This window comes from Geospiza fortis, unplaced genomic scaffold, assembly GCF_000277835.1.
Source record: "Geospiza fortis unplaced genomic scaffold, GeoFor_1.0 scaffold408, whole genome shotgun sequence".
NCBI lineage: Eukaryota > Metazoa > Chordata > Aves > Passeriformes > Thraupidae > Geospiza > Geospiza fortis.
The window spans coordinates 4,224,046-4,235,008 of record NW_005054330.1 but is presented as its reverse complement, the minus strand read 5'-3'; the positions used below and the strand labels follow the sequence as shown (position 1 = coordinate 4,235,008).

Below are 10,963 nucleotides of genomic sequence, written 5' to 3'. Positions count from 1 at the left end.
TCGCTGGCCCAGCTGCGGGGGAAGGCGCCGCGGCGCTCCGGGCCGGCAGAGGGAGCAGAGCAGCTCGCCCAGGCAGTAGGTGAGGCGGGCACTGAGCACCTGCACCACAGCCCTGGGAGATTCACATGTGCCCGGCATCCCTTGCTGCCATGCTCTCTGCCCACAGGCTTTGTGGAATGGCTGCTGCAGCTCAGCATCGCCTCCCTCAGCCCAGGCTCCAACTACCAGAGGAAGAAGACGGCTCTGCTCCTCCTGGCTGCTATTTTGGAGACCTGCACAGACACCTGGAGCCCTGACAGGAAGAAAGGCCAGCCCCCACGTGAGTACAGGCAAGCTCCCTGGAGTATCACCTGCAGCTGTGGGGATACTCCCAGCCAGTCCCACCCCACCACCCCGTGTCCCCATCACAGGGACCATGGCCACGCTGCTGAGCTACGCCAGGCAGAGAGGCTGCTGGGAGCTCTTCTCCCAGCCCAATTTGTTGGCACTGCTGAGCTGCCTGCAGGACAGCACTAACGAGGTGAGCCTCATAAAGCCAAAGGGAGGTGATACAGATGCCTGCCTTGGCCTCCAGCAGGCTCAGGGGAGAAGCCCACCATGGTTCCCATTCTCCCATGTCCCAGTTTTCCCCATGTCTTCTCTGTCCTGGCAGATCAGAGACTTGGCCTCGGAGCTGCTTGTCCGCTACTTGCCTGCCACATTCCCTGAGCCCATTGCCCTGGCTCTGTTCCAGCTGGCCCAGGACACCCTGGGCAGCCCCCGAGTGCAGGAGGCTGAAGCTGGAGCTGTGCTGATGAAGACCATCCTGCAGAAGTATGAGCTCCTGGCATGCCCCTCTCTCTCCCTGTGGTGGCACAGGAACCTCCAAGAGTGTGTTGGCAGCACTGGTGCTTCACCAGTCTGTGGTCACAGAGGGGGTTTGCAATAGCCTTGCAGTGGGCAGCTGGGGAGGGCTGAGGTGCAGGAGTCTGCATCAGGAGAGGAAGGGGCTGAACAAGATGGAGAGGAAATGAGGAAGGAGAAGAGCAAGATGGGCAAGAAATTCCCTGGTACTCACAGCAGGATCTGCCTGTTGCCCCAGGTCAGACAGTGGCACCATGAAGAGCCTGTCCCTGGAGGCTGAGGCAGCCCTGACACTGCCCAGCCAAGGGCTGTGCTTTGCCCAGCACCTGCTGCACGTGCTGCAGGCCCAGTACAAGGTGGCACACCAGGACCTGCTGCGGGCAGCAGCTACCGCGCCGATGCACGGTACGGCCCCAGCTGGGCAGGGCAGGGCAGGGAGCAGCTCCTGCAGAAGCTGCCTGGGACCTGGAGCAGCCCAGAATCATGGCAGGACTCCGGCCACAGCTTGTTGCTGGTGCCACATCCTTGCCTTGGTTTCCCTGTTCTGGCACTGCCCCTGCTTTGCACACCCCTCACCCAGGGCCCTGTTGACTCCCCTGCCCCTGAGCCACGTCAGCCACGGGCTCAGGCAGCAGAGGCAGGGCTGTGCTGACAGCACATGAGCAGAGCTGGGTGTTCTGCAGGAGCCATCGCAGCCCTGCGCAGGTGCCTGCTCCAGGTGCCAGAGGTGGCCGTCTCCATGCAGGCAGCAGAGTTGGTGCAGAGCTGGCAGGAGCTCCTCACCTGCCTCGTGACCACAGTGAGAGACATCACCTCCCTCCTCCTGGGGGCTCTGCAGAGCCAGCAAGGCCCTGGTGCTGATGAGCAAGGTGAGTGTGTCCCCATGGCGGCAGAACCAGCCCTGGAATCCATCCCTGGGAGCCACTGACTACTCCATCACAGTCATCCCTGGCCCAGCAGCCCTCCAGCCCCGGGGGAATGCACTTTGGGGTCAGTTCCTCTAGCAGGGGACCATTGTGGGGCTGGGCCTGGCTTTGGATCCCTTTCTCAATTCCATGGGAGAACAGGAGCACTGGAGTCAAAAGACTTCCAGGAGCAGTGAGGCACCTGCCAGATGAAAACAGTTGGGCAAGAAGGGGCTGGCAGAGACCTTACAGGCCTTGGAAAGAGCAGTGGGAAAAATGCAGCTGCATTCCTGAGTGGGGCATGTGGCAGGGTAGGAGCCATTGCCAGTTGTGTGCATTCTGACAGGGGACTACAGGTCTTCCCAAACCCCAGCAGCATCCACCTCCCACTGCCCTACACCCTGCTCAGACCTGGCTTTTCCTTTTGCAGCTGCTGCCCCATCATTTGCAGAGATGGGCAATGCCATTGGCTCCCTCATCATGCTGGGGAAGGGCCAGGGACAAGAGGAAGAGGAGGGTGACTCAGTCCTGCTGTCAGAGGAGCACAGCCTGATCCTGACGTGCTGCTGGGTGTCAGTGAAGGTGGGGAATCCTCCCTATGGAACTGGGACAGGGGCAGCCCAGCATGGCACCCGTCATCCAGCCTACCCCAGCTTCACCTCCCCCTGGGCCATTCGCTGGAGATGAACATGGGAGAATTTCTATCCTTACTTCAGTGCTCTCACAGATGTCCTCACACCCTTCCAGGAAGGCTGCAGCTAGCAGGCTCCCAAAAGCAGCCCCCTCTCTGCCCTAATGGAGCCCAGCTTCTTCCCAGACACTGACAGTCCCCTGCTGTGGCACAGCCAGGCTACCTGGCTTGCAGCCCTGCTGCCACCCATCCCAGCTTCTCCTCCTCCCTGCCAGTCCTGCTGACCTTCCTCTTCTTCCCAGGAGATTGGGCTGCTCCTGGGGGGCCTGGCTGAGCTGCTGCTATCCCCAGCACTGCCTGCTGAAGTGGGGCCCCTCCTGCCACTCCCCACCCTGCAGATGGCCACCAGGGTGTTCCAGGAAATCCTGCTGCGGTGCCGGCACTGGGTAAGGGCAGATCTGGCCCCTTGGCCATCCCTGCAGCCCTGTCCCTGCCCTGCCATGCTGAGGGGGAGGGAGGGTGAGTGCAGTGGGGTAGGGTCTGCTGTGGGGCAGGACGTGGGGATGGCTAGAAGTCCCCTGGCTGGGATCCCAGTGCCAGACCCTGTCACGTTCCCACACCATAATGTCTTGTCACTTGCTCTTCCCCTTCACAAAGAGTTTTCTGGGGGCATGGGAGGTCTGGTGGGTGCAGCCTTTGGGGTGCTCATCCTGACACTGCTCTGCCCCAGGGAGCAGTGGAGGGCTGCAGCATGGGCTTCACCAAGTTCTGTGCTGCACTGCTGAAGCACCCAGATCCGGAGCTGCAGGCCATCCCACGGGCTGTGCTGGAGCAGGTACAGTACTCATGGTGCCTCTTGTTTCCCCAGGGAGCTCCAGAGGCATTTCTGCACTCCCTGGGGCAAGCACCCTCCTGGCAGCTGAGATGCTGGTGCCCTCCTGGCAGGGCAGCTGCAGGTGTCAGGTGACAGGTTTCCAGCCTTATCTCAGGTGGATTTTGTTTCTCTCTCAGGGCTTGGAAGCACTGGGTGGGCCCCGGAGCAGCTCGATCACGCGCCGTGCTGCCGGCTTCCCCATGCTCTTCCTGTGCATCGTCAGCGGGGAGGCCCCGGCGCAGGCACGGCCCCTCCTGACCCGCTGCATCCAGACCCTGCTGAGCCTGGCTGCCACGGCACTGCCCCAGGACTGGGACCAGACCCTCGACCTCCCGCAGGTCAGTGTGGTGTTCCTGGCTGATGGAGCCCTTTTGGGGACAGGGTGATCTGTGCTGGGTCCCCTAAGCTGTGCCAGGTACCCAGTGTGGGACCGTGAGAACTCGAGTGAGCAAAACCCCCAGCCCTGGTCGTGCTGTCCAGCCTGGCAGCCTGGGAGCTGATGGCCTTTTGGCTCCCCTGTCTTTTCCCACCCTCTTCCCTTGGCATGGTAGCATGAGCCCTGTCCCCACATGGTGCCCCTGTGTCCCCCCCAGGTGTGTGCCCTCCACGTGCTGCAGACGCTGGTCCGCGGGGCGGGGCTGGGCGGGGCTCTGCTGTGCCACGCCACTCCCATGATGGCCCTGGCACTGCGGGGCCTGGGCTCGCCCTGCTGGGCCATGAGGAACGCGGCCATCCAGCTCTTCAGTGAGTACTGACAGAGAGAGAGACATCCCACTGCCCCCAGGGCTCAGAGCCTGTGTGGGGTGAAGTGCAGGGGGTTGGCAGGGTTGGATGGGACCTGACACTGCCTTCTCTGTCCCTGCAGGTGCCCTCACATCCCGGCTGCTGGGACAGCCATGGAGCCACAGGGACGGCTGCCCATCAGAGGGGCTGAGCCTGCACGCCTTCCTCGGGCAGCACCCAAAGCTGGGCACTGTGCTGCTCGGAGAGCTCAAAGTGGCCACAGCACCAACATCAGGGGGGCCCCGCCTGCACCCTGCACTCCATGCCATCCTCACCCTCTTGGCCCAGCTGCAGCCTGGCGCTGACATTGCTGGCAGGTATGGGGGCAGTGGGGATGCTGTGTCTCAGCCAAGAGCTCATGCAGTCGGAAGGGCTCCCATGGCCCTGGCTCTTGTGAGACTTTACTCCAGCCAGAGCATCACCACATGGTGCCCTTTTTGCTCCACAGTCCCTCTGCTCCCTTCCTGGAGCCACTGCTGGGGCTGGCAGAGAGCCCCATCTACGCCGTACGAGCGATGGCTGCCAAGGCTCTGGTGCCCGTTGTGGCCCCTCCCCAGCGCTGCAGGCTCCTCCTGCAGCTGGCCCGGCAGCTCCCTGCAGCACCCGGGCAGATCCGCTCGCACAACGCCGTCCATGGGCACCTGCTGCAGATGCAGGCACTGCTGGGCTGTGCCAGGGGCACCGGGGGGTGAGTGTTCCATGCTGCCTCCCCAGCTGGGCTCACCCTGTGCCAAACGCAGCCTTTTGGCCACAGAAGTGCCCATCTTGGCGCTTGCCCCGTGGTGAGGCTGTGTCTCCACGCAGGCTGTCGGCCGAGGCGCTGCACCCCGTGGCTCTGCAGCTGGAGGCACGGGGCTGGCTGCTCACCCCTGCCCAGCGCTGCCCCCTCGTCCGCGCTGCCTTCCTCCAGGTCCTCGCCCTCCTGCCCGCATCCTTCAGCCCTGGCTTCGCCCAGTACATCCATGACACCATCAGCACCGAGCTGGGCAGCCTCCTGCAGGGGGGAAGATCAGGCTGTGCCGAGCCACAGGTACTGTTTCGTGCCAGGAAGGTCACGGCCGTGCCTGACTGGCAGTGAGCCTGGGCAGGGACGGGGGGAGCCATCGCTCCAGGCTGAGCACTGGAAGGGGAATCCTGGTTTTCCCTGCAGGTGGGCTCAGCCATCCTCCACCAAACCATGGCCCACTTTGTGTGCAGCGAGGCAGCCCGGCTGGCAGACAGTGAGCGCATTGCTGCTGTCTGCTCACTCCTACAGCAGCCAAACCCCGACATCCAGCTTGCCATCCTGAGCTGGGTGATTGCTGGGGAGGGAGGATCGTGCAAGGAGGTGGAGAACGCTCTTGGGCTGACATTGCTGGTATGATGGGGTTTAAAAGGCACCAAGTAAAGCTGGGGGGCCCCAGTGCACTACACAGATCCCATTGCTGAGAAGCTTGGTGCTCCCCAGGCTGAGGGTGCATGGGTGCAGGGCACTTGCCTGGTCCTGCAGTGCTAGGACCACTAACCATGTACCTTCTTTCCCATTGTCAACTAGGAGAGCTTGCAGTCGGTGCTGCAACAGAGAAGGGACAAAGAGTTCCTGAGATTGTACCTTGAGGCTTTGCTGCATCTTTACAGAGATCCCTCATCATGGTCCCAGGAAGCTTCCAGTAAGCTCCAGGGCTCCTCAAGATCATGCCTGGAGATGCTGCTGCACATGGTGGAGGCTGAGTGTCCTGGGCCTGATCTCCTGTTCCAGGCACTGTGTGCTGCCAGCCTGCTGCTTGCCCACCAGTAGGTCCTTGCTGCTGCTGGGGGGCTGCCCAACTCTTCCAGCAGATTCTTCCTTAGTCCTTACTAGAAACAGCCCTGACTTCCCTCCCATAAATCACAGCATTGCACCTGGCTCCTGCAGTCTCAGGCCAGCCGGTGACCTTTGGTCCCCTAATGGAGCAGCAAGGTGTGCTTGAATTCGCTCTCCTTCCCTGGCCTTGGCAGGTGTGGGGACGAGGACGTTGTGCTGGTGGAGCGCTGGTGTGCGGCGCTGGAGGAGTGTCGGAGCGGCGGCGGCTGGCGGCCGCCCGCTCCCTGCAGCTGGCAGGGCCCAGGATGGTGCAGCCATCCCTGCGTGGTTCCTGCTCCCTGCAGCTGGCAGGGCACAGGATGGTGCAACCATCCCTGCGTGGTTCCTGCTCCCTGCAGCTGGCAGGGCCCAGCGTGCTGCAGCCATCCCTGCATGCTGCCCGTCCTTCACTCATCCCCGTGGCTCTGAGGTAGGTCACTCAGCCCATCTCTGGGGGTGGCTGTGCTTGCAGCACTGCTCCCTGCAGCCCCAGCCCCAGCCTGCTGCAGGTTAATGGACTCTGCTAAAGGTGCCCCCTGCAGAAACTCAAGGGTGTTGAAGAAAACCCCGCTCATTGAAAAATCAGTGGCACTCAAGAGCTCAGAGCCTACAAAAAAAAATGTGTGGGTGGCATTTTAATACAAGCAGCCAGTCCATTATGAGCAGCAGATGGCATGGCTGAGTCCCTCAATCCCCAGCACAACCCCTACCATCCAAAGCTTTTGGGTGGTGGCTGTGTCTTTCACAGTCCAGGCAAAAAGTCCCTCAGAAAAGCATTCGCCTGAGGTCTCATCCTCCCCTCCAAGCAGGCTGGGATGCTTTGGGGCATGCAGTATGCTTCCCTTCCCTTCTCTTCCCTTTCCTCAGGCTGATAAACATGGCCATTCACCTTCTGCAAGATGAGGAGCGGGAGGTCCGGCACGAGGCCTCAGGTTTCGCCAGCCTCCTGCGGCAGAGCCCAGAGGAGCTGCTCCAAGATGGCTGCATCTTTGTGCAGGACAATGTGGGGCTCCAGAGCCTCCTAGAGCTCCTTCTGGGAGAGTTCGGGGAGCACCCTGAGACCTTCAACTCACTACTTCAACACATCCCCATCTTAGATCTCAGGAGTGTTGTGGAGGAGCTGGAGGCCAACAAGTGAGTTGCTGGAGCTGTGGACTGGCATGAGGGAGTGTGGGGTACCATGGGGCCAGCCCTTGGCTTCACTCACACCTCTGCTTTCCCCCCAGAGCTGCCAGCCTGTACAAGGAGGATGAACCCAACGTTTTTGCAGAGCCAGCTGTCCTGGCACAGCAGCTGCTCCCTGTCCTGGTGCAGCTCCTGGAGAAGGCTCCCACTGGCAGCCCAGTCCATGCCTCAGCTCTGCGGTGGCTGGAAGCCACAGGCCCCGGTGTGCTGAGGGACCTGCAATACTGCAAACACTGCTGGAGCCAAGGTATGGTGAGCGTGGAGTGCCTGGGACAGGCAGTGTCCTTGTTCCCAGGCCAGCTCTGCCCAGGGGGACCCTGCCACACTCACGGCTCCTTCCCTGCTCTCGCACAGGTCCTGCTGCCTGCTGGGGGATGAAGGCGCTGGGCTGTGCCAAACTCCACACAGCCCTGGCCGTGCTGCTGGTGAGGGCCCAGCTGGTGGCACAGGTGCTGCAGGTGCTGGGGGAAGGTGCCACCACCATGCCAGGCCTGGGCTGTGGCTCCCAGGAGTTGGAGCAGGAGCTGGAGCTGGTACAGGGGCTGCTGGTGCAGCATGGGCTGGCTCCTGTGCCAAAGCAGGACAATGCACCAGGAGAGCTGGGACCACTGTCAGGGACTGACAGCTCCAGGAATGCAGCAGTGTGACACGAAATCCTGCAGCCATCTCCCTCCATTTCAATGCTTTCTCTGACCAGCAGCCAGGCCTGCAGGTTTGGTGGTGTAACTCAGGAGAACCCCACTCACAGTGTGGGACACACTCACTTTTGTTCCCAGTTTCTGACTCTGCAACTCAGGACTCCAGTACAGCATTGCCTTGGCCCATGTCCATGGCTTCCTTGCCCTCAACTCTGGCTGGCAGGAGGGGACCTGTGCTCCAGAACTCTCACACCCCCTTATGCTCAACTCCCACCACCTGTTTTTTTAACCAGCACTTTGGTCCTTGGCCGACTTGGGCTTTTATCCCAAATAAAGAGGCCAAGAACATTCCCAGTGTTGAAGCCTTTTAATTCCCCTGCCCAGGAGCGTGGTGTGAGAGCAGGCTGCAGGAGCCAGAAATGTCCTGAGGCAGCAAACAGACAACAGGCAGTGCCTGCAGTAGAGCAAGATCCAGCCCTGGCATGGCACGTGCTCCCACCACAGGCTGTGGCAGCACCACCCAAAGCTGGAGCAGGGACCCTACCAGCAAGGTCATGTTGTGCTGGGCGAGGAGTGGGGAAGGACACCACCCAGCCCAGCCTCACTCCTTCCAGTGGGGGCTGCTGAGCCCCATGGCTGGAACTGGGCACCGGCACCATCGCCTGCGTGCAGGCTTTGGGTGTCTGTTTAATTCCTCTCTGCAAAGCCCAGCAGGGCTGAACTGCCCTGCATGGCTCACCTGATACTGCAGCGAGTGAGCTCAGACAAGGGGAAGGATGCTGCCTCCATCCTCACGTTGCTTGCCAGTTGCAGCTTGTAAGTATAATGTCATGGCTGAGCATGACATCGTCACACCATGTCACTGCCACATCGTCTTCTCACCCAGACTTAACTTCATCATGCTGTTCTTCTACCATTTATCACCACACTTCAGCAATTCCCTTATTTTTAGTCTTTATAAGAAGGGTTTTTCCATTCTTCAGCAAAATATTTAATGGAAAATGGAGCTGGCACCAAGGGTGAACAGCAAACCTGCAGGAGGGTGAAATTATGAAAGAGAGCACATTTTTATTTAATTCCTCACCTCCCCAGCAAGGAGTGGTGCCATGGGGAGGCTCAGCTCACCTTCCCAGGGTGATCCTACACAAAGATGAGAGCTGGTGGGGAGCAGACACAGCCCTCCTGCAGGCCCTCCTGCACCCATGAGCCCTGGCACCCCACCACAGAAGCAGCCACCCAAAATGTCCTGGAAGGGAAAATCAGTGAGAACTAGGGTGTGCCATTAATAAATACAATTTTTTAAAATCATATATAGTTTTATATATGGGTTTATATTACATATATAATAATGGCAGTCAGGCTAGATGATCATTGTCCATTCCAACAGAGATATTCTATTCTATTTAAATGTTTATTGGACATATTACTGATCCATTTAATAACATGATGGTATACTATAATATTGTGGCATACTTTAACATAGCTTTGTATACAAATATTATAATTATAGCTTTGTATACAAATATTATAATTAGAATATAAAAGGATAATGCCTTAGAGACAGGGAGAGATGTTCCAGGAGAGATCCCACGGTGGGGATGGCACAGATTAGCACCTACCTGGCTCCTTGCAGGCCGTGTCCGGTGCAGTGGGGACGGCGGTGGGGCAGATTCCCGCGGCATTCCACACAGACCTGTTTGTCCCGCTGCAGCCGGCGGCTCCAGGCGCGCCCGCGGCACGGGGGCCCCACCTGGGTCAGGCGGAAATAGCCGCAGGAGCTGGGGAGGGGGGAGCTGGGGAGGGGGAACGTGGGAGGAGAAAAGAGGGGAAATGGTGGTCGGAAGGTAGGGCAGAGGTTGGGGTGGGTTGTTGATGGATTGGGGTATAAAGGGGATGTGGGTTTGGGGGGTGGCAGAGGGGGCTCGGTTGGGGAGGTGGGAAGGGAAGGCTCTTGGGGGTGCAGAGGGATCCTGGTTTGGAGGGCAGGAAGGATGGTGGTTCTATTGTGCATGCAGAGGGCCATGGTTTTGTATGGGGGTGCAACGGGGCCGTGGTTTGGGGCAGGGAGAAAAGCAATAGCTGGGGGAAGCAAAAAGGCCCTGGGTCTGGGGGTGCGAAGAGGCCATGGCTGCAGGGGGTGCAGGAGGGGCCCCGGCTTTGGGGACGGGGGTTACAGAGGGGCCCTGACCCCACACATACCCAGAGGGCTCCTCCAGCAGTGGCAGCCCAGCTCTTCGCCAGGGATCTCTGAAGTCCTGGCTGAAGGAGTTGGGGAGAATCTTGGCTACCTCTGGCAGAAGAGCAGCTGTGAGGGACACGGGGATGATTAAAGGCACCTCGGGGCGGCAGCACACGGGGACAGCAGCAGGAGGGCAGCAGGCAGCCCCGTTACCTTGGGCTGTCCCGCAGGTCGGGTGCTGCCCCAGGCAGCCGCGGCGCTGCTTGAGGTCCGGACAGGGATCGCCGCCGTGCCGGGGCGGCACCGTGACCTGGCGGCTGCGGGCCCTGCTGCCAACCCCGCACGGGGAGCTGCACCCGCTCCACGGCCCCCAGGGCCCCACAGCACAGCCCACCGCTGCCAGGGACCGAGGAGAGGCAAAAGAAAGAGTTTCAGTGTCATGAACAACGGAAAGAGCAGAGCAGGGGAGATGCTGCAGCACAGGGGATGGGGAGAGGGGAGGAAGGGCAAGGGCCAGAGTGACCCCAGCAGCCCCTCTCCCCTGACCCCTGCCAGTGCATGGCCTTTGTGAGCTGCTTCCACAGGACTTTATCGCTGTGTGCATCGCGCTGAGCTGGGACTCTGCTAATCTCCGCGGAGATTAGGAAGGGCTGACTGCTGGAATTGTCAGGGGGCCGTGGCCGGCGTCTGCCTACCCAGATTTGGGTCCCCAGGGCAGGCTGGTTCTGCACTCCCTAAGGCCATGAGCCCTGTTTGGCACCCTCAGTGCAGCTCCCGGTTCCCCTGTCCCTGTGCAAGGCACTGCCTGTGACAGTAGCAGAGGTGACACCGGGGCTTGTCCTGCGGGGTCCCACACTGACCACTCAGGCTTGCAGTGACAGCGCTACCATCGGCTGCAGAGCAGAGGCCACCCCTTCGAGCTCTCTCATTGCACTGGGGCCAGCCTGACATTCAGCATGGAAAAAAGGGGACAAGTGAGACATTGCTACAAACCCAGTCCAGCCAGCATCCCCAGACACATCCTGTTATCACTCAAATTACGAGGCTAATAGCAAACACTCGCCGCCGAGCACGGCAGCACAGGCCAGTGTCCCCAGCCGCCG

At 60.4% G+C, this 10,963-nt stretch overlaps 2 protein-coding genes across 3 annotated transcripts in view; one reads left to right on the top strand and one right to left on the bottom strand.

Annotated features, from left to right (window-relative positions):
- LOC106631821 (thyroid adenoma-associated protein homolog) overlaps window positions 1-8,031 on the top strand; it is a 13,600-nt gene extending 5,569 nt beyond the window's left edge. Inside the window, exons 14-34 of the mRNA XM_031057468.1 lie at window positions 3-79; window positions 167-319; window positions 411-520; window positions 653-813; window positions 1,082-1,248; window positions 1,527-1,712; window positions 2,179-2,330; window positions 2,682-2,825; window positions 3,110-3,214; window positions 3,391-3,591; window positions 3,847-3,997; window positions 4,119-4,353; window positions 4,485-4,724; window positions 4,841-5,066; window positions 5,187-5,393; window positions 5,571-5,809; window positions 6,014-6,088; window positions 6,178-6,288; window positions 6,726-6,992; window positions 7,085-7,290; window positions 7,398-8,031. Of these exons, the coding sequence (XP_030913328.1) occupies window positions 3-79; window positions 167-319; window positions 411-520; window positions 653-813; window positions 1,082-1,248; window positions 1,527-1,712; window positions 2,179-2,330; window positions 2,682-2,825; window positions 3,110-3,214; window positions 3,391-3,591; window positions 3,847-3,997; window positions 4,119-4,353; window positions 4,485-4,724; window positions 4,841-5,066; window positions 5,187-5,393; window positions 5,571-5,809; window positions 6,014-6,088; window positions 6,178-6,288; window positions 6,726-6,992; window positions 7,085-7,290; window positions 7,398-7,690 (3,706 nt within the window). The 3' untranslated portion in view covers window positions 7,691-8,031. The remainder of the gene's footprint in view (window positions 1-2; window positions 80-166; window positions 320-410; window positions 521-652; window positions 814-1,081; window positions 1,249-1,526; window positions 1,713-2,178; window positions 2,331-2,681; window positions 2,826-3,109; window positions 3,215-3,390; window positions 3,592-3,846; window positions 3,998-4,118; window positions 4,354-4,484; window positions 4,725-4,840; window positions 5,067-5,186; window positions 5,394-5,570; window positions 5,810-6,013; window positions 6,089-6,177; window positions 6,289-6,725; window positions 6,993-7,084; window positions 7,291-7,397) is intronic.
- A 490-nt stretch (window positions 8,032-8,521) lies between these two features.
- LOC102040945 (somatomedin-B and thrombospondin type-1 domain-containing protein-like) lies at window positions 8,522-10,915 on the bottom strand. 2 transcript variants are annotated; one of them, XM_031057448.1, is made up of 5 exons: window positions 10,074-10,915; window positions 9,881-9,986; window positions 9,301-9,474; window positions 8,807-8,927; window positions 8,522-8,713 (listed from the first exon to the last, which is right to left on the bottom strand). In XM_031057448.1, exons 1-4 carry the CDS (start codon window positions 10,462-10,464, stop codon window positions 8,822-8,824), a joined length of 777 nt encoding a protein of 258 aa, XP_030913308.1. In that variant the 5' UTR covers window positions 10,465-10,915; the 3' UTR covers window positions 8,522-8,713; window positions 8,807-8,821. The 2 variants fall into 2 exon arrangements, with proteins under 2 accessions (XP_030913308.1, XP_030913309.1); XM_031057449.1 differs by lacking the exon at window positions 8,807-8,927 and having other exon boundaries at window positions 9,301-9,431.
- Between the last annotated feature and the right edge of the window lie 48 nt (window positions 10,916-10,963).